The 26,469-nt window shown below is 52.7% G+C and overlaps 1 protein-coding gene across 1 annotated transcript; it reads right to left on the bottom strand.

Moving 5' to 3' along the window:
- Nucleotides 1-521: 521 nt before the first annotated feature.
- PGBD1 (piggyBac transposable element derived 1) lies at nt 522-24,705 on the bottom strand. The gene is made up of 5 exons (XM_082731586.1): nt 24,394-24,705; nt 18,802-19,198; nt 6,288-6,417; nt 5,452-5,548; nt 522-2,381 (listed from the first exon to the last, which is right to left on the bottom strand). Exons 2-5 carry the CDS (start codon nt 19,195-19,197, stop codon nt 827-829), a joined length of 2,178 nt encoding a protein of 725 aa, XP_082587712.1. The 5' UTR covers nt 19,198; nt 24,394-24,705; the 3' UTR covers nt 522-826.
- Between the last annotated feature and the right edge of the window lie 1,764 nt (nt 24,706-26,469).

Raw genomic sequence — 26,469 nt, 5'->3', positions numbered from 1 at the left:
TTTACTCTTAGCTGCTTCTGCCAGTTCCGAGTCCCAGCAGCACACAGCTTTCCATTTCAGCCTCCAGAGGCACTGCTTCCCCCGTTTCTCCTTTACAGTACCCCCTGCCAGCGCGCCGGCCTGGCCCTCCTCTCCTGCCCACCATCTGGTCCAGTTTTATAGCAGCACTGAGGTTTTCAGCCTGTTATCACCCAAGGTCTTTCTTAGATCATCTTTATGTCATGGGCTCTGCCTGGATTTTTTCTTTTTTTTTATTTAAAGATTTTATTTATTTATTTGAGAGAGAGACAGTGAGAGAGAACATGAGAGGCGAGAAGGTCAGAGGGAGAAGCAGACTCCCCATGGAGCTGGGAGCCCGATGTGGGACTTGATCTGGGGACTCCAGGACTGTGACCTGAGCTGAAGGCAGTTGCTCAACCAACTGAGCCACCCATCTGCCTGGATTTTCAACTGCAGATTTAGCACCACCCTGTGTACTATGACAGCACTTGCATTTTTTAAAAATCTCCACAAAAAATTAATTTGTGCGCTGAAAGAATGAAACTGTACCTCTTTAATCAATTCAACAAATGATTTCCCATATCTCACATCAAAAATTAGTCATAGAAAAAGGTAACACTCAAGTTCAACATTTTTACAGATAATTTTTGAAAAATTACTTGTTACAGTAGTCTTTGAAACTCTACACAGATGCTCGTCTTTTTAAAAAATATTTACTTAATAATTCCATTACATGCATCAGGTTTGCTTTGGAAGGGTACAATCGGATTTGTACCTGTGATATTTTTGTCCTGTTAATATTGGCATCATGTTCATTTTTTCTGCCTTAATCTGATGGATTAGCGTTGTGCTCCAAGTAGAAATGTGCAACGTATCTCCGAAACTCTAGGAGGTCTAGAGCGGTGCCCGGGTTACAGGCTCTATGTAGTTGCCAGGCGTTGTTCATGGCCACATCAATTATGTAACTCACCAAAATTGAGTACCATTTCTTGCTTCTTATTCTCACCCTGTACTTGGAAATGATTTGATCCATTTTAGCGACACCTTCCCTGCACTCACCATACAGTTTCACTAGGGCCGGCTGAGCTCCCTGGTGGACGTCCTCCTCATTAGTAGAACCCCTGAACTCCCGGGCTGGTGCTATGCCCACAGCGTTGGAGCACAGACTGATAATGCCATCGCCATGCCAACGACACAAAATTATCTCTTCATTTTCTTCTACTCGGAAATCAAAATATCCCTTCTTCATTTTCCTCATATGTTCTGCATTCATGAGGGGACATTTTTCAGTCCTGTTCTCTCGAATTGTTCCTGTTGCCCTCAGTCCTTTTTTCTTCAAGGCTGACACCAATTTGATACTCGTAAAGAAGCTATCAAAAAACAGGTGGTAGGGATACTGGCCTCTCTCTAGAAGAACATCAGCAAAATGCAGCACTAGATTCCCACCTAAACCCAGATCGACATCCTTACCCACCATCACTGTGGAGTCTTCTTGATAAGGCTCAAACCACACCAGATAACCCTGTGTGGTTGTGCCACACCAGATTTTATAGCCAATTCTAAGAGGTTTCCCATTCAGGAACTGGTCACTGTCAAAGCATTCACACATCGTCTTACCAAAATAATAGTACTCTTCCAGGGGAGCATACAGGAGGAAATTTCTATTCATTTGCTTTATGAGAGGCCTCAACTTTGTAAACTTATCTTTTTGATCTAGATGGCTATTATCTGCAAAATGTAGGTATGAGAAAATCAATTCAAATCTGTCCCTTCTAATTGCATCTCTAACCAGGTTCTGGTCAGCATCAGAGATGTCCCAGTACATTCCCCTTCGGGGACGCCTCACAAATCCACTCAAAAGCAAGATACCCAAGACACACCTTATTTCCGGAACTGTGACATCCAGGCTGACATTTTTCTGAGATGCGTAATTATTGGTTTCATTGACAATCATGTTGAATATTTCATCATCAAAAAATAACTCAAAGAGCTCTACTGGGTTCAGCTTCTCACTCTTGAGATTCAAAAGTCCAGAATCCAGCACTGACCAGCTTGGGAAGTTGGGTTTAATGTCTCTTTTGGTCCAGTTCTTCTCTGGTACATCTGACATCTTTAGCTTCTTTTGAGCGTGGTGGGCCTCAAGCTTGTTATCTTCTTCCACATCTGAGTCCCCAGAGAATGCAAGGCCTTGGAGCAGTTCACTCACCCGAGCTCTGTCCTTTCTCCTCCCCTTGCGGGTCATGTCTCCTGCAGCATATTCCAAGGAGGAGATGTGCATTCGGGCCCACAAGTCACCCGGGTAACGGTCCTTCAGGGTGTTCAAATGTGCAACTGTCCTGTCAGCAGGGACAGAAGTACAAGGTGGCTGGGGCATGCCATCTCTGGAATGAAAAAAGAAAACAACACAAAAATCCTTAGTCTCACTATGAATCCTGTGTGATTACCTGCTTCTCACTCCTAGGACCTAACGCTGTGGCCTCTCCCTGGCTTGCGCTCACTCCTCCCCACAACCAGCTGTGAGTCTGGAAGGAGGAGCTGGGCATCTCCGGGCAGCACCTCCCTCTTTGGGAGCAGGTGGCAGATGCCCCAAGCTCCTTTTGGCCCCAAGCTGTACCGGGCAGGCCTGTGTAGGAGGTGGGCTGCTGGGGGGCTCCTTTCCTAGCCAAGCTTCTGTTCGTAATGAAGTTGAGGTTTCCAGAATCATCTCTTTTACTCCTGTATCTCCATCAGTTCGTCTAAAACTTGGACAAGGAAGGGGGTCGTTGTTTACTGGGCTCCCTCACGCCTCCCTCAGCACTTCTGAGTGTGGAAGGATTAAGTCTCTCCCAGCTCTACCTTCAGCTGGGGGACACACTGTTCTGGGGAGAAACTTAAGAGAAATTAAAACTTAAGTGCCGTTGAACTGGTTTTTATGGGGTTTACAAGGAAGGAAGCTAATGTCACCAAGACGAGAAACATTCTACACACGCTTCTTTTTTTATCTGAGAAGTTTGGATTTCCCCACTCGTGTCCTCTTGGTAAAGAAACAGTCTAGACTAAGGGGGAAAGACACTGAAAAGAATAGAACTTCCGCGGCATGCATTTACTTGTTTGCCTACAGCATTTGTCCCGGGGGGCTCCAGTGCGCACGCGCGGCCCACTCGGCGTCGCCTGAGGTTCCCGCCGCGGGGACCCTGTGCGGAGGCCGCCGTCTGCCGCCTTTTCGCGTGGCCGCCCCACGCCTCTGCCCTCCCATCTCACGGCCCCTCCCCGCCTCCTGCTTCCACTTCCCTTCCTGCTCAGTCGGCTGACCCCGCCGTCCGCCACCTCAGCCCCTCCCTGGCCGGGATCGTCCCGAGCACCTGCCCAGGGACCTTCTGCGGCCCGACTTCAGCGCCGGGTCAGGCGCCATCGGGGCTTCTCCAGTCCTCGCCCCCGCGTGGGCGCCGCTCCCTGCTCACCGCGTCGGTCTCCGAGACTCGGCCAGCCTCCACCCTGTCTGGAGTCCTGCTCCCCGGCCCCTCGCTCCCCGCTCCCCGCACTTCACCTCTTCATCCTTCTCAAAGCTTCAGCCCCACACCCTCGCGCCCGGCTCCAGAGAGGCCCCAGAAGGGCTCAGGCAGAAAGTGCGGCTGACCCGGCCGCCTGCTCCCGCTCCCGCCACACCCTCCCCCCCAGCTCTCGACCCTCTCGGGCGCCCGCGTGGTCCCTCCTCGGCCTCTCTCCTTCCCACCTCATCTGCAGCCCCAGACCCCCGCCCAGCCCGAGTCCCGTCCAGATGGCCCCTCCCCGGCCCCACGCTGTGCCCTCCCGGACTGGGCCCGGCAGGGACAAGGCACCTCCTGACCGGGTGGAGCCAAGGGAAACCGGGTGGAAAGCCGGAGCGTAAGCACGGTGGCTAGAGTCCAACACCGCTCTTCTCCGCCCATCAGCTCATCACTGGTCCTGGATCCACACCGTGTAGCTCGACGGGCCTGTGACAGAAACCCGAGCAGCTTTCCCAGACCATCTGCTCGGGGACAGTGGCAGGCTGCGACTGTCCTGCCAGCAGCCCGTGCCTCTTCGAGTCCGCTCGTCGGAAAGCCAGGGCTCCCGGAGGCAGCTGCGGTCCAGTAAAGGCCGGAACCGGTCCACGCCAGTCCTTCCAATCCCGTTCCCGATACTCGGTGCCACCAGCCTCTTTCCGCCAGACGTCCCCGGAGTCCCTTTCAGCCAGTGGGAAACGGGAAGCCGGGCAGGGCCTCCGGGAAGCCGTCTGCACTCTCGGTCCCGGGAGGACACGTGTAGGGGCGGCCTCCTGCCCGCTGTAGACCTAGTACTTGGCGCCGCAGGGACCGTCCTGCAGTCACGGGGGCCAGAACTGGGTGATGACACCGGCTGGCGAGTAGGAGCCTCCTCCGGCTGGTCTGAGCACAGGCGGTGCTTCTCTCCGCGAGTCCAGGCAGCGGTACTGAGCGGAAGCGAACGGAGACACGTCCTCGGACTGGGCGGTCCTGCGGCCGGTAGTCTGGCCCGGAGAAGTGCCCCATGAGGGCGTGGAGCGGAGTCAGCCGCGCGCAGCGGTGTCCCTGCCGAGGGCCCGCGGGCTCCGTGGCGGCTGTGAGTACTTGGAGACACGCGCAGGTCTGAAAACGTGCCAAAGTGCGTATTTTGTACAAACACATATTGACGATGGACGCGCCTCATGGCCCAGAATGGTGGGAGGAGGAAAGGGGAGCGAGTAGCAGGAAAAGGAGGTAAAGCAACTGTGGCTGGCGGGGCCGCAGCGGTGCACACTCGGGGAGTCAGGTTTCTGGGCTCTGAGGCCACGCGCCCCCGGCGGACACCACCGGATTCCCACTGCGCGCGCACGAGGACTCACAAAGCGTCATCTCCTTCGGTGGACCTTGGCTCAGGCCTCTGGACTTTATGAACAGTTTCACTTTTCTTAGGATTTAAGACATTTCCGCTCTCACTCAGCTGCGGTTCGGAGCCCCCCGCCGCTGCCCTGAGGCAGGCTAATTTCCCCGCACTGTTTCCTTTCTCCTCTCCTCAGCTCCGAGGGGCTCATGGCCTCACCCGAACGCAGCCCTCTGCCTCTGACCCAGTCCCTCCTGTCCTGCGTGAGGAGTCCCCGTGCTCCATGCCCGCAGTCGGCACCAAGCACCCGCTGCTGTCTTTACTTCCTTCACCACCAGCCACTTTGCTAACGTGAGGTCTCTCTCCACCGCCACGACAGGCCTCACTCTTGTCTAAATTCTCTGCCTTCTCTGGCTCTTCTGTGGTTCCACAAAGACCTAAGGACGCTCAGGGAAGGGGGAAAGGTAAACGGAGTCAGGATGGGATTCTTGGAGGCAACTGTGCCCAACTGAAGGTTTTGTGTAATGCGATACTGGTAGGTCGCGGTGACTCGGGCCTCCCGCGGTGACAGAAGTGAGAGTTACTGGTCCTGCACTGTCCCAGGGAAGCAGCTGTGGACCAGTGGACACTCACCTACTGGCTGTTCCTGGGGCCTCAGCAGCGTGCTCCGTTTCTTGAGAAGTTTCTGTCTTTGCATTAAATAATCCATCTTCAGTTACAACTTCTTCAGCTAAAATAATACAATTTATATGTCATCTGTTGCCTGAATTAAGAAAGAGGAAAACAAAAATTTCCAGAGTAGGGAACAGAATTGGCTTTTTCAGGGAGCTCTACGGCCAAGGTGGGGCTCAGACTCACAACCTGAGATCGGGAGTCGCCTGCTCTACTGCCAGAGCCGGCCAGGCGCCCTGGGAATAGGATTTTCAAATTAACGTAATCATCAGGTGTCCCAGGAGTGCTGTCCCACGGCCCTACAAAGTCTGGCACAGTACGGGAAGATAATGAGGAAGGTCAGTTAGCTGGGAAGAGGGTCTAGCAAGATAAAGCACATTTAAAGAAAATTATGTGAGGACAATAGTCTTTTTGGAGCGTGAAGAGAGCTTCTCTGAGGTAAAGAAGGGATCAGGCAGAGGCGTGTGTGCGGTTTCCAGACTGGAGATGTCTCAACCGGACACTTACGTGGAACCCTTTATAGGAAAGAAGACGGGAAGCAGAGGAGTCGTGAGGGGGTCAGGGAGTACGGAGGGATGAGCGAGAAGGTGACCAGAGCCAGTAAGCTGGGTGATGAGTGACGGAAGAAGACGGGGGGATGTGAAAGGGCAAGGGCTGGGACAAGTCCGCAGGCAGAGGACAGAGAAGGGGAAGGGAGAGCGACGGGCTGTCGGGAATGTTGGCTCACAAGGGTCATTCAGAGCTAATGTCAGGAGAAGGTGTGCACAGACACAGGACTGGCCAGAGGCTGCCCTCACCCATCAGACAGACGTCTGGAACCTTCTCCTGAGCCGACTTCCCATGGGGGCTCCCGGGGATCTGACTCGGAGGTGGCCACTGCTCTGTGACAAGGGCCTGGGTGGCTTCTTCCTCAGTCTTCACTGATGTCTAAAAAGGCAAAAGACGGCCTCTTAGTCTTCCCTGTGGTAAAGCTGGGGGTCCTGTTGTGAAGGGCGCATCCCCACTCCAGGGGCAGTGGCGCAGCCCCCCCCCAGAGGGCCGTGCTTTCGCTGAGGGTCTTGGCGGCGGGGGGGGGGGTCATCCTTGCCCCCCTCCTGGCTGCTGGTGGTTGGCAGGAATCCGTGTTCTCTGGCTTGTAGATGCGTCCCTCCCGTCTGCCTTCACACGGCCTTCTCCTAAGGACAGCACCAGACCTGCGCCCGCCCTGATCCCGGACGACCGCATCTCACCTGCATCCCATTTCCAAAAGTGTCTTTCCAATAAGCTAACGTTCACAGGTACCTACAGTGCTAGGCTGCAGAGTACCTTTCAGGAGGACACAGTGCGACCCACAGCATCAACTGTATTGATTTAAAAACATGTAGATGACTTCTTTTCTGTACAGTTATTTTCCTAAAGATAAAATATTTGTTAAGAATAGACGGCACAAGAACTAATTAGAAGCCACAAGAAAGGACCAAGGGAGGGGAGGACTCCACGAGGACCGTGCTTTGAGAAAACTGATTCAGCGACACAGGCCTTGATGGAAGACTTAATAATTAAGTAAATGACTAGGAAAATGACTGAACCACTGAGAGACTAAGGGGTGGTGACGGGAAATTTTGTGTTACCATCGTTACCATCCTGAAGGTCAGGTCTGTGCCAGAAAACCAAGAACGGGAAGGAAGAATCCTGGAAGCCAGGTGGGGGAGATACGGCGGAGGCCCCCAAGATAAAGCGCACGCAGGGGTCTGCCTCTGCCCTCTCACACTGAGACGTGGCTGTGCCTCCTGAACACAGCGCAGACTAGGGCACGCGCAGGTCACCCACACGGGCCCCGCAGGAGGCATCCGTGCCCTGACCCGTCACAAGCTGCTGGAGAAGCTCCCCACGGTGAGGGCCGCCAGCCTGACATGGGCAAGGAGGAGATGGCGGGAAAGCGGGCTGCCACCCACCACACCCCTGTGAGCCGGGCACCCTGCTCACCTGGGACCCTGCTGCGTCCTTGCCTCTGACTGGTCGCGGGGGAGCAGGCCCTGTGGGGGAGGAGACGGGCGTCCTGTCTGAGCCACCAGAGCCTGGAGCAGTGCCCTGGGGGGGGGGGTGCTGCACAGCCTCTAACATGCCTGAAACTGAGGTGGCGTGCCACAACTGTCCCCATTCTGTCCGGAACCTAGTTCTAAAACTGCAGGGTCCCCCACCCGCACGACCGAGTGCGAACTCTTCAAGTGCTTTATAGCAGTGCCCTGTCACATAAAGCGAATTTTAAAGTCACAGATGAAAATAAGCAGGAGGAAGAAGCTAGTGCTCCAGGGAAACCTGAGCCGGGGCGGGGGTGGGGGGGCAAGGGGAGACGGGACTGCAGGAGAGCTGCGGGAGCGGAGCGGACAGCAGCAGCGGCTGTGTGCGGGTGTGTGCGGGTGTGTGCGGGGCGCGGGGGGCTCTCTGGGAGACGAAAACCCTCCCACAGACGAAGCCACTGTAGGCAGGAGGTGGAAAGGCGGGCAGTCCGCCTCGTCGGAAGCCGCCCATCCGAAAGGGAGCCACAGTGATCAAACAGGAAGGAGGACTGCAGGGGCCGGGCACCGTGCTGCTGCTTGAAAAGAGGATTTCCCGCGCAGAATAATCCCAGATCCTCATCTCCATTCATCCTCGCAGGTGCAGGGGCATCGGAGTGAAGTGCAGCGACAGGGGGAAGTGGAGAGCCATCCAGGGGAGATGGTGCAGCAGGGCACGCTGCTTACCTGGTCCGTGGGTAGGACGAGGTCGCACCTGCTTCAGCGCACACAGCCCAGAAAATGCCGCAGAGACTGGCAGGACAGACTCTCGCAAGCGAAATGCAGAGAAGCAGCCACGTGAGAGAAGATGGGAGGGCGGAGGTGCGGTCAGGAGGCAGACAGACCCTTGCCACTGTCTGTGGAGGGGGGCGGACACCCTGGGCACCGAGAGGGGAGAGCAGCAGACCCCGCCTGGCCTGGGAACCACGGCAGGAGATGAAGCCCGGAGCCTCTGGCTTCGGAAACAGAGCGGCCGGGTTCCCCCAGGGCATCTGATCAGGGGTGCTTCAGCGGGGACTTTAAAGATCCCCTGCGGAGCTCTGGGAAAGGCGGGCGGGAGGAGACGGGAGCCCCGCGGTCTGCGGCCGGGAGACGCAGAGCAGCATCGGTGTGAGAAATGCCCGCGGTCTGCGGCACGAGCTTTGTGAGCCGCCCTCTGAGTGTCCTGCAGCCAGTGGGGGCCGGGCCGGTGCTGCGCTCCCCGCAAGCCTCCGCCCCCTATTCGCCTCCAGCCACAGTCCCTCCGAAGCCGTTCTGGGCGCTGCAGTGCCCTCCTCCCTGGGACCTGGATGGCCCTGCCACACCACAAGGCGCGTCCACATGCTCAGGGGCCTCCCGATCTGGCTTGTGGCAAGAGTTTTCTAAAGAGGCTCCTGGCCACCCCTCACGGCCAGCCTTACCCACAAGCTGCCAATGCCACAGCCCTGCCCCCTCCAACGCACCCTGAGCCCAAGCCCATCCAGACCCAGGCCACATGCCTGGCAGTGTGCCAGCAGTCCCCAGAGGGGCCAGCCCCACTCTCCCCCGGGGCAGAGCGGGGCAGACATCTGCTCTGAAGCTGCGCAGGGGCGGACACGGGGTACCTCGCGACTCGGTGCCACTGCCTCTTTGGCAAACACTGGGACTGTCTCAGCTCGAGCCCGAGGCAGCCTCAAACTGACTCACAGGGACCTAACGAGGCTCCAGCAGGCGGAGGGAGCCCGGAGGGCATGCGAAGCTCCCCCCACAGCCCTGGGGCGCACACAACACAGACCCCCCACGCATGTGTCCTGATGAGTGGGGCACGTTGCCCGGCAGGCGCAACTCCCCACGAGGCCGCTGCTTAGAAGAGCCGCAGACAGCAGACCGTCCTAACACCGGAGGAGAGACAAATGAGACCGAGAACACGGTCCAGACGAGACAGGTAAGTAACGTACCCGACAGATTCAAGGTAATCACTGGGCTTCAGAGCGGAGGATCTCCTTGAGACCCTTAAAGAGACAGGAAAGATAAAAAAGAACCCATCGGAGGAGAAGAACAAATTAAAAATACACGAGAGGGAATAAAGAGTAAACAAGGAAGCAGAAAAATGGATCCATGACCTGGAGGATAGAGGAACAGAAAGTAATCAAGCCGAACAGAAAGAACAAAGATTAATAAATGATGAAAATAGATCAAGCATGATAACTGACATTAGAGGAATCCCAGATGTGAGGAAAGAAGGGAGGCAGAAAATTTCCTTAATAGCTGAAAATCTCCCCAATCTGGAAAAGGAAACGGGATTCCAAGTCTAGAGGCACAGAGAGCCCCCAGTGAAGTCAACCCAAAGGTGGTCTGCACCAGCACACACGGAAATCAGGAGCGCCTGGGTGGCTTAATCAGTTAAGCCTCTGCCTTCGGCTCTGGTCATGATCTCTGGGTCCTGGGATGGAGTCCTGAAGCAGGCTTCCTGCTCAGTGGGGAGCCTGCTTCCCCTTCCCCTTCCCCCCGGCTCATGGTCGTTCTCCCTCTCTCAAATAAATAAATAAATAAAATATCTGGGGGATAAAAAGACACATAGTAATTAAAATGGCAAAAATTCAGGAAGAGAAACTTTTAAAAGCAGCAAAAGGAAAACCATTACATACAGAGAAAAACCACATAAGGGTATCAGCTGGTTTTTCTGGATAAACTACCCAGGCCAAAGGGGAGTAGCGAGTTATATTCAAAATGCGTAAAGAAGGGGCGCCTGGGTGGCTCAGTGGTTGGGCTGCTGCCTTCGGCTCAGGTCATGATCTCAGGGTCCTGGGATGGAGCCCCACATCGGGCTCTCTGCTCGGCGGGGAGCCTGCTTCCTCCTCTCTCTCTGCCTGCCTCTCTGCCTGCTTGTGATCTCTCTCGGTCAAATAAATAAATAAATAAATCTAAAAAAAAAAATGCGTAAAGAAAACAACCTGCCACCCAAAATATTCTATGGAGAAATGCTATCACTCAGAATGGGAGAGGAAAAGCTTCTGAGACAAACAAAAGTTATAGGAACTTGCCACTAAACCAGCCTGACAAGAAACGGTCGAGGGGACTCTTGAGTGGGAAGGGAAGACCGTACTCAGAAATAGGACAGCAGGGAGGACGCGAGGAAGAAAATCAAGTGTAGCTGTAAAAGTCAACCAAGGAATCCACAAAGCAGAAGGATGTGAAATATGAAACCACATACCAAAACCGCGGAGGGGGAAGAGTAAAGAATGGGTTTAAACATAAGCAGCCCTCGACTTAACACAGACTGCCGGGGGCAGATACTATGCACAAGCCTAATGGTAACCACAAATCAAAACAGTGAACTGCAAAAAACCAAAGGAATCCAAGTAATCTTACTGAAGAAACTCAACACACCATGAGCAAAGAAAGCAAGAGAGCATGAGGCGGACGGAAACTCCCGGCTCCAGCCCCTTTTCCGCCCCTGGCCCCCCTTTGCTCCAGCTGGGGCCAAGGAAAGACCAAATAGCCATCCCATTTGACTAAGACAAGATAACAAGTCTTTGCTCCTACTGAGACAAGAAAAAGACCAGGTGCCCAGTCCTGTTTAAATAAGAAAGAGAAACAGCCCCCTAAGTGATTTAGCACTCTCTTGACTTACCTCCACATAGATTATACTTCCAAGTGGAAGGGCCATTTGGCCTTGAGAGACCTCAAAAACACCCTGTCACCATCCCCCATTGCCTGTAACCATAAAAACTTCTCCTAACCCTGTCCGGTGCTCAGTCTTTGGGAACGATCCCACTGGGCCCGCTAGCGCTAATAAAGCTGTGTTCTCCCGTCTCTCCATGTGCCATTTCAGTTTCCTCAGTCACCTGGGATTTTCCGCAACAAGCAGAAAAGAACTTTAAAAGACATAAAAGAGTAACAAAATGGCTCTAGGCTCTGTGTACATACCTATCAATAATTTTTGACTGTAAAAGGAATAAATGCTCCAATCAAAACACAAATGATGGCATGGACAGAAAAGCAAGACCCAAGACCCGGCGCTATGCTGCCCACAAGAGACTTCAGCCCTAAGTCCCAGGCGGATGGGAAGTGAAGAGACAGAAAAGCAGTCATCGGGCAAATGGAAGTGAAAGGAAGCGTGGGTAGAACACTTCTATCAGACAGAGTATACTTGAAAACAGAGACAAGAGACAAAGACAGATATTACATGATAGGAACAATCCAACAATAAGATATACCATTTGTAAATGCTTATGTATCCAACATGGGAGCACCTAGATGTATAAAATAGTTAATAACAAACATGAAGAAACTGCGAGTAATGCAGTAACAGCAGGGGACTTGAACGCCCCGCGCACATCCCCGGACAAGTCACCCAAACAGAACATCAACAAGGAAACAGTGGCTTTGGAGGACACTCTGGACCAGACAGATCTAACAGAATCAGAACATTTCATACTAACGCAGCAGAATACACATTCTTTTGAAGTGTACACAGAATATTCTCTAGAATGGATCACATATTAGGCCACAAAACAAGTCTTACAAATTCAAAAAGACTGAAATCATCGTTTCAATAAATGCAGAAAAAATACTTGACAAAGTACAACATTCAGTCGTGATACAAACCCTCAAGAAGGTTTAGAGAGGACATACCTCAACCTAATAAAGGCCATATATGAAAAAATCAAAGCCAACATCACAGTCAGTGGTGAAAACTGACTTTTCCCCTAAGATCAAGAACAAGACAGGAATTTCCACTCTCACCACTTTTATTCAACGTAGTACTGGAAGTCCTTGCCACAGCAATCAGGACAGGAAAAGAAATCAGAGGCATCCAAATTGGTATGGAAGAGGGAAACTATTTGCAGTGACATGATATTCTACAGAGAAAACTCTAGAGACCGCCAGGAACCTATGAGAACTAGTAAATGAATTCAGTAAGGTCACAAGACACAAAATCAGTACGCAAAAGTCCACTGCATTTCTATACATACACTTGTAAAAAAGTAGCAGAAGGAGAAATTAACAGAACAGTCCTATTTACCACTGCACCAGAAATAATGAAATCCTGGGAACAAACTTAATTAAGGAGGTGAAAGACCTGTACTCTGCAAACTACAAACCCTGGGTGAAAGAAACAGACAATGAGGGTGCCTGGGTGGCTCAGTGGGTTAAGCTGCTGCCTTCAGCTCGGGTCATGATCTCAGGGTCCTGGGACTGAGTCCCACATCGGGCTCTCTGCTCAGCGGGGAGCCTGTTTCCTCCTCTCTCTCTGCCTGCCTCTCTGCCTACTTGTGATCTCTCTCTCTCTCTGCCAAATAAATAAAAAAATAATCTTAAAAAAAACAAAAACAAAAACGGACAATGACCCAATCAGAAAGATACTCCTCCTCATATACTGGAAAAAGAGTACCTGGTAAAATATCCTCACTATGCAAAGAAACCTACAGATTTAATGCAATCCCTATCTAAGTACCAACGTATTTTTCACAGAACTAGAACAAATAGTCCTCAAATCTGTGTGGAACCACAAAAGTTCCCAAATAGCCAAAGCGATCATTAAAAAGAACAAAGCTGGAGGTATTATAATCTCCGATTTCAAGCTCTACTCCACAGAGGCAGTAACTAAGTAAGATACTGGCACAGAAATAAACACACACATCACCAGAGCAGCTAGAGAGCCCAGAAATAAGCCCATGATGTTATGGTCAATTAATTTTCGACAAAGTAGGTAGAACATGCAATGACGAAAAGGCAGTCTCTTCACAAGCTGGCGGTGCTGGGAGAACTGGACGGCCACACAGAGGATGGAACTGCCACGCTTTCTGAAACCATACACAGAAACTGTAGACAAGAGCGCAGGCAGTATTGTGTCTGAAATTGTCCATAACATTTTTTTATATGTCCCCAGAGGCCAGGGAAACAAAAGCAAAAATAAACGATTGGGGCTTTATCAAAATAAAAAGCTTCTGCACAGTAAAGGATACAATCAGCAAAACTAAAAGAAAACCTACCGAATGGCAGAAGCTATTTGCAAATGACATCCAAAATATATAAAGAACTTAACACCAACAAAATAAATAATCTAACTACAAACTGGGCAGAAGACACAAACTGGCATTTCTCTGAAGACAACATACAGATGCAAACAGAACCGTGAAAAACAAGCTCAGCATCACTCAGCGTCAGGGAAATGCAGATCCAAACTAGGAGATACCACCTCACACCGGTCTGAATGGCTACAACCAAAAACTCAAGAAACAAGTGTTGGTGATGATATGGAAAAAAGGAACCTTTCTGCACTGTTGGTGGGAATGCAAATTGGTACAGCCACTGTGGACAACAGTATGAAGTTTCCTCAAAAAAATTAAAAACAGACCTACCCTACAATCCAGAAATCCCACTACTGCATATTTACCCAAAGAATATGAAAATGCTAATTCAAAAGGATATAGGCACCACTGTGTTTATACATCATAGTGGCCAAATTATGGAAGCAAAGTGTTCCTCCACAGATGAATGGATAAAAATATGGTATATTTCTATAGTGGAATATTACTTGGCCATAAAAAAGAATGAAATCTTGCCATCTGCAACAACATGGAAGGATATCTAGATCAATATGATGCTAAGTGAAATAATTCATAGAAAGACAAATGTCATATGATTTCACTCACATGTGGAATTTAGAAAATAAAACAAAGGGAAAAGAAATCAAAACAGACTCTTGAAGTGCCTGGGTGCCTTAGCTGGTCTGCCTTTGGCTCAGGTCATGATCCCAAGGTTTTGGGATCAAGCCCTGCACTGGGTTTCTTGCTCAGCGGAGAGTCTGCTTCTCCCTTTCCCCTTTCCCCTTTCTCCTCGCCCTGCTCATGCTCCCTGTTGCTCTCTCAAATAAATAAAACCTTATACAGGAGGCAAGAGATCCCCCCAAAAGATCCACCTAAGGTGCTCCACACCAAGACACATAGTAATTAAAATGGCAAAAGGACATCATAAGGAGAGAATTTATTTTTTAAAAGATTTATTTATTTGAGAGAGCATGACTGGGAGAGGGGCAGAGGGAGAGAGAGAAGCAGACTTCTAGCTAAGTGGGGAGCCCAGTGTGGGGCTCAATTCCAGGACCCTGAGATCATGACCTGAGCTGGCGGCAGAGATGCAGCTGACTGAGCCACCCAGCATGCACCTGTTTAATGAGACTCCAAACTTTAACCCTGTAAGATGTTGCCACATGATCTCCCCATTCCTCCCTCACGCTCCTGCTAAATAAACCCTACCCTTTAGCCATGCTGGTTGACTTACTATCCCTTGAAAATACCAGCACAGGAAAAGGGATGCCAGTAGCCTAGGAAGTGGTCTTCAGTTCATGTAGTCTCAAGTAACCTGGAGAAATGTGCTGGGATTATAACTGGTAGGCCTTTAGCTAGAGTCTCTAGAATACTGAGGAGCTAAAAGGATATATACTTTTTAAAAAGCACTTGAAAATGACAAGACTTGCTTCCTGAGGGCCCAAAGAGCATTCTCATCCCGATCACACACACCATAGCAGTGGTGCCTCCCTGCAGGGATGCAGGAAACCACAGCAGGTCATCACTCTGCCCAGATGACCGCTGGCTTCTGGCTTCTGGCTCTGTGAGCCATCTCGGGCAGCTTTTAAGAATTCATGTACCTGAGACTGTCTCTTCAATAAATGGTGCTAGGAAATTGGACAGCTAGGTATAGCAGAATGAAACTCGACCATTCTCTCACACCACACACAAAGATAAACTTGAAATGGATAAAAGACCTCTATGTGAGGCAGGAATCTATCAAAATCCTAGAGGAGAACATAGGCAGTAACCTCTCTGACATTGGCCACAGCAACTTCTTTCAAGATATGTCTCCAAAGGCAAAGGAAACAAAAGCGAAAATGAACTTTGGGGCCTTCATCAAGATCGAAAGCTTCTGCACAGCAAAGGAAACAGTCAACAAAACAAAGAGGCAGCCCATGGAATGGGTGAAGATATTTACAAATGACACTACAGACAAAGGGCCGATATCCAGGATCTATAAAGAACTCCTCAAACTCAACACAAAACGTCAAAAAATGGGCAGAAGACATGAACAGACACTTCTCCAATGAAGACATACAAAGGGCTAACAGACACATGAAAAAATGTTCATCATCACTAGCCATCAGGGAGATTCAAATCAAAACCTCACTGAGATACCATCCTACACTAGTTAGAATGGCCAAAATCAACAAGACAGGAAACCACATGTGTTGGAGAGGATGTGGGGAAAGGGCAACCCTCTTACACTACTGGTTGGAATGCAAGTTGGTGCAGCCACTTTGGAAAAACAGTGTGGAGCTTCCTCAAGAAATTAATAACAGAACTTCCCTATGACCCTGCGATTGCACTACTGGGTATTTACCCCAAAGATACAGATATACTGAAAAGAAGGGCCATATGTACCCCAATGTTCATAACACCAATGGCCACAGTCGCCAAACTGTGGAAAGAGCCAAGATGCCCTTCAACAGACAAATCGATCAAGATATAGTCCATATACACTATGGAGTATTATGCCTCCATAAGAAAAGAGGAATCCCCAACTTTTGCATCAACGTGGACAGGACTGGAAGAGATTATGCTGAGTGAAATAAGTCAAGCAGAGAGTCAGTTATCATATGGTTTCACTCACTTGTGGAGCGTAAGGAATAACAAGGAGGACACTGGGAGAAGGAGAAGAGAAGTGAGTTGGGGGAAGTCGGAGGGGGAGATGAACTATGAGGAACTGTGGACTCTAAGAAACAAACTAAGTGTTTTGGAAGGGTGGGGGGTGGGAGGTTGGGTGAGCCTGGTGGTGGGCACGGATTGCATGGAGCACTGGGTGAGGTGCATAATGAATCTAAGAACACTGAAAAAATTAAATTAAAAAAAAATCATTGAGAAAAAAAAAATTCACTTATATGAAAGAATCTCCCATCCTATGACCGCTGTTATCTTTTGGTCAATCATCCTCACCAGTCTGACAACTGCCCACCTCCATTCATTCCCCCGCTCCTATCTCCAGTGAAAATGAAACTGCTTCCAGCAGATGAATATTCTCCTAAGTAAGTGGTAATGTCTGCCCACTGTGGGGCTCCCTACCACCTCTCAACTTCACGTAAACCATTCTGGGGCTTTATTGTAATGCTGGCTTTTCATAGCTGAGGAAATAATATAGAACCATCAACCATGAGGCACCTGGGTGGCTCAGTCATTAAGCATCTGCCTTTGGCTCAGGTCGTGATCCCAGCGTCCTGGAATCGAGCCCCACATCGGGCTCCCTGCTCAGCAGGGAGTCTGCTTTCCCTCTCCCACTCCCCATGCTTGTGTTCCTTCTCTCGCTGTGTCTCTTGTCAAATAAATAAGTAAAATCTTAAAAAAAAAAAAAAAAGAACCGTTAGCCATGTAAGTGGGGTAATATCAAGGCCTATTTATGCTGTATGCTGTGGGTAAACACCACAAGCAATGTGAGCCCGATACATTCTCCTCTCCCTCTGATGACATTATTACATGAACCATTTACTCTACACCTACTGTCAAAATACCAATATTCACAGATTATCACTTCTTGGGGGTTCTTCTGGTAGAGCTCTGGAGGTTCACACTTCAAGCCAGTTACCCTGGGCAGGAGCTGGAGGCTCTGACTCTCCAAAGAGGCTCCTTGATACTCTGACACCAATGGGTACATGTCCTGTCCCTGAGTACAGACACAAGCCTGAGGACAAAAGGTTCACCTTGAAAAGGCATCCTGGTGGGAAGCAGACTGCACAGTACTTAGGGACATCTTGCAGAGGGCCAGATGAGCCGCGGTCCTCTTCTAAAGCGGCAGCAAGTAAGACAGAGGAGCAAGACAGGACGGTCATCCGTGCAGTAGACAAGGACTGCACACGCACCAGGACTCGGACTTTGTTCCACACGCGGAGCTTGTGGTGACAGAGCAGAGGCAAGGCCCACCCAGAGTCGCTGCCCAGGAAGGCAGGAGAACAAACAGGGGTGGGTGTTGACGCTAGTGGGTGGGACTTTAATGAGGAAGAGGGTATGTGCCCGATCTCAAACCTCTCCCAAGGGTTACTTACGAATTAGAAGAGGGAGATGGTTACTTTACACTGCAGACATCTGACAGACCCCCCCTTAGCCTCATAATGGGACAACACATCACCGTGTGCCTCCTGACGGGACGCACGGAGAACACGGAGCTTCTGGGGGTTCTGGCCTAAATGCACAAGTGGGACTCCATTGTGAGAAAAGTAGAAGACAAACCCACATTTATGAGTGTTCTATAACGTAACCAGTTTGTCCTCTTCAAAAATACCAGTATCATGACAAAGGAAGACCAGGCAGCTACTCCAGGTTCAAGGAGACTAAAGGAAAGTGATCAGATGCAGCGTGTGAGGCCGGACTGTATCCTGGGAGCAGGAGGACACTGGCCAAAACCACTCCTGGGAGGATACGGCAAAATGTGAACATGGACTCCTCTGTATATCATAGTACGTAACAATTTCAATTTCCTACAACTTGATTTTTGTGTTCTGGTTACACAAAATAGTGTGCTCGTGCTTCGGAAATCCGTATTGAACACTTAAGTGTTCCTACATAAACAAGTAAGGTGTCCCCGAGAACCCCGCTGGTTGAAGAAAACACAGCGTGAGTGTGTGTGTGACCCACACACCGCGCAGGCGCGGAGAGGATGGGGGCAGCTCCCACACGCGAGGGGCACATCAGGATCCAGCGTTCACTGGTGAATCTGGGTGAAGAGGATACAGGAGTTCTCTGTGCTACCTTTCCAGATACTTCTGTCAGTTTTAAATTATTTAAAAGTAGTAAGAGCCTGCGAGGCTCAGTCAGTCAAACATCTGCCTTCGGCCCAGGTCATGATCGCTGGGGTCCTGGGATCAAGTGCCACATCACGCTCCCTGCTCAGGGAGTCTGCTGTTCCCTCTGCCTCCTGCTCCCCCTGCTTGTGCTCACTATGACAAATAAATAAAATCTTCAAAAAAAAATTAAAAAGTTCATCGCTTCTCGGCCTTTTGGCTAAGATCAAGTGTAAAAAATTAAAAAGTTCAAAACTAACAGTCAGGGGCGCCTGGGTGGCTCAGTGGGTTAAGCCTCTGCCTTCGGCTCAGGTCATGAGCTCAGGGTCCTGGGATCGAGCCCCGCATCTGGCTCTCTGCTCAGCAGGGAGCCTACTTCCCTCTCTCTCTCTGCCCGTCTCTCTGCCTACTTGTGATTTCTGTCTGTCAAATAAATAAATAAAATCTTTAAAAAAAAAAAACCAAACTAACAGTCAGGTATTCACCAACCTGCTGTCCTGGGTCTCCCGTGTCTTTCTCCAGGTCCTCCAGCGCGGCCACCGCCTGCTCCCCGCTCTCCGGCTGCTGCTCCCGCACCCAGGCCTGCAGCTCCTCGGGCAGGATGGTCAGGAACTGCTCCAGCACCAGCAGCTCCACGATCTGCTCCTTGCTGTGCGTCTCGGGCCGCAGCCAGCGTCGGCAGAGCTCCCGCAGCCGGCTCAGCGCCTCGCGGGGCCCCGGGGTCTCCTGGTAGCAGAACTGCCGGAAGCGCAGGCGGCAGAGCTCCTGAGCGTGGCGGCTGCTCTCCCTCGAGCCCCATGTCTGCTCCCAGGGGGGGTCCTCCTCCTCCACTTTCACAAGGCTGTCTCCGTTTTCAGGTGTGAGGCCTGGCAAAGCTTCATCCATGCTGAGCTTAAAGGAAAAGGTTCACTTAGCCCAGATCTACACTTTAAAAATGTTGTTCCACACCCGAGATGTAAGGATGGATCAATAATGTATTAATAAGAGCTTCAGAACTCCGGAAACATGTATTTTGTCCCCACCGTGTAAGTCATGCTCACAAACAGAGCCTGCTTGCCTGTGTTGCCAGTGACCATCAGAATCTATCTTGAACCCTAGGGGGGCTGAGCCAGCAGGTAAGGGACGGGAAGGATGGGAGGCAGGAAGAAGGCTCCCGCAGCCTCTGCCTCAGCCGGAGCGAGGAGAGAACTGTATCCACGGCAGAGCCAAACCTACTCGTCTGTGTGCTTCCCACAGAGAGCCCACCTCAAATGCCGGGGAGACAGACTGTTTCCCAAGTCTCCTGTGCCCTAGAATTTCTTAGGATGAAATTTTGTCACTCCTTTCCTCAGGAGGTGGAGTCTGTTTCTTCTTCCCTTGAGTCTGTGCTGACCTAGGACTTGCTTTGGCCAAAACGTTTTGCAAAAACGGCTTTGCAAGAGGAAGCATGTCGCAGCCCTTGGCACACCGCAGCGGGCCTGCTGCGCTCTGGGAAAGCCCGGACTGGCCGTGGACGGGACCCCAGAGGCCCCAGCTGAAGTCCAGCAGGGCCCAGCTCCCAGCTGATCACAACACAGGTAACCCCACCAATAGAAATGGCCAGTCCGCCCACAGAACCATGAAAAATAATAAATTAAGGACGTTTTAAGACACTGTTTGGGGTTTCAACTAATTTTTTAACATAAGAATAGGAAACTGAAACACATGCTTCAAGGTTTTTTTCTCTCAGTTCTCTCTCCTTTTATGATCTCATTAATCCCAATTTCAGCACATCTCTATTCCAAGAATACACAAGCCTCTGGCTGACTCCAACTCACCTTTTCGTTCCTGACGCACATCATAAAATGCCAGTAGGATGCCTTCCAGATCCTCCTGGGTCATAAACTCAACACATCCCAAGCTGAAATCGGAGTCCGTCACAGCTGCACTCACTGTTCTCCCCACTCCCACTGGCATCACCACCACCCCGGTGCGTTCAGGTTTAAACCCTGCCCCTTTCCATAAGCATTCTGGGTCCGGGGAATCCTCCAGAACACCTCTTACAGCCATTCCCTCCCTTGTATTCCCCATTACCACCGACACTCACGACTACAATAACGTTCTGTGTGGTATCCCTGCCCCACAGCCTGCTCTATTGTCACTGCATTAGTATTTCCTAAAGCACCATTCTGACCACGTTCAACACAACTCCGCCACCAAAAACAGGGTTTCAACTCTTCCTCTGTGGACTGGATTCAGACACCCCAGGATCTGACCTTCCGTGTTTTGTTTTGTTACTGGTTTGTCATTCAGTAAACTACCAAGCACATTATTTTACAGGCACAATGCTAACCCCAAATTAAAAGACAGTCCCTATTCCCTAGAAACCCCAAAATAAAAGACACAGTCCCTACCTCCTTTGCAGACTCCTCACGTCACTGCCATGTTGACCTGCTCGACTTTTCCCCACCCACTTTGTCCCTCATGGCCAGGACGGCCCTTACAGGAGGGCACATTTCCCAAGCACCAGCACAAATGCCCGCCTACACCTCCTATCCGACGCAGGAAACCCCTCTGTCCTCAAGGAGATCCTGGGTCTCTATCCAGGATATTCCCAGAAGAGCCAGCCAACCGGCCATCCAAATCCAGTCCCTCGCCGGCTCCCCCCACCCCACCCATACAAGGACGGAGGCTCCTTCCAACAGCCCTTGTGAGCCTGGCTCCCGCCCCCCACCCCAAGTCAAAGGCCCCATCCACACAACCACAGCGAGCCTGGCCCCCAGCCCAAGAAGTCAGAGGCTCCATTCACACAGCCCCAGTGAGTCCGGCTCCTCCCACCGAGGTCAGAGGCCCCGTCCACGAGCCCCAGAGAGCCCGGTTCCCATCCCTCAATAACAGAGGCCCCAGCCACATAGAACGGCGAGCCGGGCTCCCCTCCACCCCACCATCCCCTGAGGTCAGAGGCTCTGTCCACATAGCCCCAAGGAGCCTGGCTCCTGCCACCCCGAGGTCAGAGGCCCTGAGCACACAGCCCTGGCAAGACCAGCTCCCGCCCACCGGGATCACAGCCACGTCCACAAGCCACAATGAGCCCAGCTCCCATGCCTTGATGACTAAGGCCCTGTCCACACAATCCCAGCAAGCCTGAATCCCACCCCACCGAGGTCAGAGGCCCTGTCCACAGCCCCAGCAAGCCCGGCTCCCGCCCGTTCCACCCCCCAAGGTCAGAGATCCTGTCCACACAATCCCAGGGAGCCCAGCTCCCGGCCTGTCCCTAAAGGCTGAGTCCGGACAGTCCCAGGGAGCCTGGCTCCTGCCTTCCGAGGTGAGAAACCCTATCCACACAGCCCCAGGGAGCCTTGCTCCCACCCCCAAGGTCAGAGGCCCCATCAACAAACCCCAGCCAGCCCAGAGCCCGTCCCTCGATGACAAAGCCCCTTCGACACAGCCATAGGGAGCCCTGCTCCTGCCCCTTCTGCCCCCACCAACCCCGAGGTCAGAGGCCCCGTCCATACAGTCCCAGGGAACCCAACTCCCGCCTTCCAAGGTCAGACGCTCTGTCCACACAGCTCCAGCAAGCCCGAATCCCACCCTCCGAGGTCAGACGCCCCTTCCACACAGCTCCAGCGAGCAAGGCGCCCGCTCCTGGAGCTCAGAGGTTCCATCCAGACAACCCCAGCGAGCCCGGCTCCCTCACCTGACGACAGAGGCCCCGTCTACAGAGCCCTAGCGAGCCTAACTCCCAGCCCTCTGGCCCCCAAAGTCAGAGGCTCCATCCACACAGGCCCACCGAACGCAGCTCCTGCTAAGGTCAGAGGCCCTGTCCACACAGTCAGAGCAAGCCCGGCTCCTGTCCACTGGGGTCAGAGCCACGTCCACAGAGCCCCAGAGAGCCCAGCTCCCCCCACCCCACCCGAGGTCAGAGGCTGCATCCACAAGCCCCAGCGAGCCCAGCTCCTGCCCCCCTGCCCCAGCCCCCCAAGGTCAGAGGCCCCGTCCACACAGCCCCAGTGACCCCAGCTCCCGCTGCTCTGCCAAGGTCAGAGGTGCCCTCCACGAGCCCCAGAGAGCCTGACTGCCGACCCCCGATGACAGAGGCTGTGCATAAAACCCCAGCGAGTTCTGCTCCTGCCCGCCCCCCACCCCCAGGTCAGAGGCTCTGTCCACACAGCCCCAGAGACCGCAGCATCCGACCACGGAGGTCAGAGGCCCCATCCATACAGCCCGCAGCAAGCACGACTCCCGCCCCCGAGGTCAGAGGCCCTATCCACACAGACCCAGGGAGCCCAGCTCAGGCCTTCCCAGGTCATAGGTCCCATCTGCAAATCCCAGCAAGGCCGGCTCCTGTCTTTCTATGAGGCCCCGTCCACACAACCACAGCGAGCCTGGCTCCCCCGCCCACCCCCAAGGTCAGACGCTCTGTCCAAAAGCCCCAGGCAGTGGGCTCCCGCCTTCTGAGGTCAGAGTCCCCGTCCACACAGTCCCAGGGAGCCTGGCTCCCACTGCCCCATCGAGGTCAGAGGCCCCATCCACAAACCCCAGCAAGCCTGGCTCTCGTCTGCCGCCGACAGGCTCTGTCCCCAGGACCCCAGCAAGCACAGCCTCCACTCACCCAGGTCAGAGGCGTGTCCACACAGCACCAGTGAGCAGCTCCCCCGACCCCACCCGAAGTCAGAGGCGCCGTATACATGCCCCAGTGAGCCCAGCTCCTGTCCCTTGACGACAGAGGCCCAGTCCACACAGCCCTAGTGAGCCCGGCTCCTGCCTCCCCGCAACCGTGAGGTCAGAGGCCCTGTCCACTCACCCCCACTGATCCCAGCTCCCACCCTTCAAGATCAGAGGCCTGTCCACACAGTCACAGCAAGCCCGGCTACGGCCCACGGAAGTCAGAGGCCTGTCCATACAGCTCCAGCAATCCCGAACCCCCACTCCCAGAGGTCACAGGTGCCGTCCACACAGCCCCAGCGGGCTGGGCTCCCACCCACCGAGGTCAAAAGCCCCATTCACACAGCCTCGGCAAGTCTGGCTTCCACCCACCGAGGTCAGAGCCAAGTCCACACAGCCTCCGCAAGCCCGGCTCCCCAAGGTCAGAGGCCCCATGCACAAGCCCCAATAAGCCCGGCTTCCGTCCCTCGACAACAGAGTCCCCGTTCACACGGACCCAGGGAGCCTGGCTCCCGCCGGACGATGTCAGAGGTCTCGTCCACACATCCTCAGCGAGCCTGTCTCCTGTCAAACAAAGACAAAGGCCCCATCCACACATCCCCAGCGAGCCTGGCTCCCGCCCCTCCTGCCCCCCGAGATCAGAGGGTCCGTCCACACAGCCACAGGGAGCCCGACTCCCACCTTCCGAGGTCAGAGCCCCATCCACACAATCCCAGTGAGCCCGGCTCCAGCCCACCAAGGTCAGAGGTCCCGTCCACACACCCCCAGGGAGCCCAGTTCCCACCTTCCAAGCTCAGTCACCCCGTCCACACAGCCGTAGCAAGCATGACTCCAGTCCCTGAGGTCAGAGGCCCCAGGGAGTCCGGGTCCACACAGCCCCAGAGGCTGGTTCTTGTGTTCCCAGGTCAGAGATCCCATCCATACTCCCACTCCTCCCACCCCGCCCCGGAGGTCAAAGATTCCGTCACCACAGCCACAGCGAGTGCGGCTCCCACCTTCCCAAGTCAGAGGCCCTGTCCACACAGCCCCAGAAAGCCTGGCTCCTGCCCACAGAGGTCATAGGCGCCGTCCACACAGATCCAGTGAGCCCAGCCCCCACCCCTGGATGTCAGAGGTTCCGTCCACACAGCCCCAGCGAAGCTGGCTTCCGTCCCCGGACGACAGAGGCCCTATCCACACAGTTCCAGCGAGCCTGACTCCCGCCCCCCGAGGTCGGAGGCCCCGTCCACACAGCCCTAGAGAGCGCATCTCCCATCTTCCGACATCAGAGCGCCGTCCACAGCCCCAGCGAGCCAGGCTCCCGCCTTCCGAGGTCAGAAGCCCCGAGCCCCACCGCAGCCAGCGTGACTCCCGCCCCCAAGCTAAGAAGCCCCGTCCACACAGCGCCGGCGAGCGCGGCTCCCGCCCCGCGCCCGAGGTCCGAGGTCCCGTCCACAGGCCCCCGAGGCCGGCTCTCACCCGGCGTCCGGGCCGCACGGCGGTCGGCGGCGGCTGGCAGGGCACCTGCGGCGGCCGGAGCACCCCGGAGGCACCAGGCGGGCGCGCAACGCCTGCGGGTCCGACTGCTGGTCAGCGGACCCAAAGCTCAAGGAACGCGTCCAGCACAGACGCGGCGCCCGCCACCGGCTCCGGCTGCGGCTCCGGCTCCGGCTCCGGCTGCGGCTCCGGCTCCGGCTCCGGCTGCGGCTCGGGCTCGGGCTGCGCGCGAAGGTCCCCCAGCGCCTCCTTCCGCCGCGCGCGCAGCCCGAGCCGCGGCTTTTCTCCGACCGCGGTCCCGGCCTCTCTAGGATCGCGCCGCCCTTCTCTAGTGCGCCCGGAGGACCCCCGCCGCCTCCCCGCGCACGCGCGGCCCGAGGACTCGGGCGGGCTCCTCCGCTCTGGGAACCGTTTCAATTAAACACAGGATGGGGAGCCCCTGGGGGGCTCCGTCGGTTGACCGTCGGCCTTCCGCTCAGGTCATGAACCCAGGGTCCTCAGATCGAGCCCCGCATCCGGCTCCCTGCTCAGCGGGGTGTCGGCTTCTCCCCCTGCCTCTGCCGCTCCCCCTGCTTGTGCTCTTTCTCTGTCAAATTAATTTAAAAACAACAAGAACAAAACCCCTACAAGATGAGAGTCTCTCTTTTTAGGATACTCTCAGCTTGCTGGTTAGATGAGTGAACAATTACAATCTAGCAAGCAGCACAAATTCTTAAAATTTAAATATGCCGATTATACATGCCCAATAAAAATTAAAATTGCACAGAAACTATAAAATGAAAAGTACCCCATCCCCAAAGCTAACCATTGTTAATGGTTATTGGTTAATGGTACTCTGTGTATGTTTTCCCAGGACACTACCAGTCACATAGTAGCATTTAATAAACATTTGTTTAGTGAATATGTAAGCTATTTATTTTTAAACACTTATGGGTTCACATGAATTTGCTCCTTAGCCTTTTCCGTTAAGATAATTTGGATCTTTCCATATCAGCTTATTTTTTAATAGTTTCCATTGTATGGATGCACCCCAATTTACCTAACTGTCCCTATTGTTGTATAGTACGTGTGTACTTATGTGTCTGTGTAAATGTGCATAAAGTAACGCTGCAGAGAACATTTAATATCTTCATGTATTTTAATAATTCCAGCTTAAATACTACATACTGGAATTGATCTGTCAAAGAGCATGTGCATTTAAAATTTTACATACAGCTCCCTTATTAATTTTTAAGGGTACTGCTGTTTAAAAGTAAAAAAAAAATCTAATTGAAAAAATCCAGAAAAATGTGAGCATGGCTGTTCACAAAATTAGAATTATAAATGACCAATTCACATGCAAGTAGATGTTCAACTTTGATAGCAAAAGTATTCTTTTACTTATTTGTTCAAGATCCCACTTATTTGAGAGAGAGAGAAAGAGAGCAGGAGCAGAGAAGGGAGCAGAAGGAGAGGGACAGACTCCCTGCTCAGCAGAGCACCAGACATGGAGCTCAATCCCAGGACCCTGGGAGCATGACCTGAGCCAAAGGCGGACACTTAACCTACTGAGCCACCTAGGGACCCCAGAAGTATTATTTTAAAACTGCTTTAAAAAAGGACTCATCTCGGGGCGCCTGGGTGGCTCAGTGGGTTAAGCCGCTGCCTTCGGCTCAGGTCATGATCTCAGGGTCCTGGGATTGAGTCCCGAATCGGGCTCTCTGCTCAGCAGGGAGCCTGCTTCCTTCTCTCTCTCTCTCTCTGCCTGCCTCTCCGTCTACTTGTGATTTCTCTCTGTCAAATAAATAAATAAAATCTTAAAAAAAAAAAAGGACTCATTTCATACACACCAGATTGTCAAATTTGCAAAAGAATAATTTCCATGTTTGATATGGGTATGGAAAAATGGGCATCTTCACAGACTGCTAACAGAAGGCACGGATTAGTATAACCTTTCTGGAGGGCAATTTGGCAAATGAACCCAAAGCCTTAGAAAATGTGCCTACCCCATAGTCCCATTCATTCTAGTTTTAGGAAATGAGTGAAGGAAAAGAGTTCTACAAAGTGAGCAAAGCTCTT

Source organism: Mustela nivalis (assembly GCF_964662115.1).
Source record: "Mustela nivalis genome assembly, chromosome: 5".
Lineage (NCBI taxonomy): Eukaryota > Metazoa > Chordata > Mammalia > Carnivora > Mustelidae > Mustela > Mustela nivalis.
Note: the sequence above shows the minus strand (reverse complement) of the source record. Positions and strands in the feature narration are given on the sequence as shown.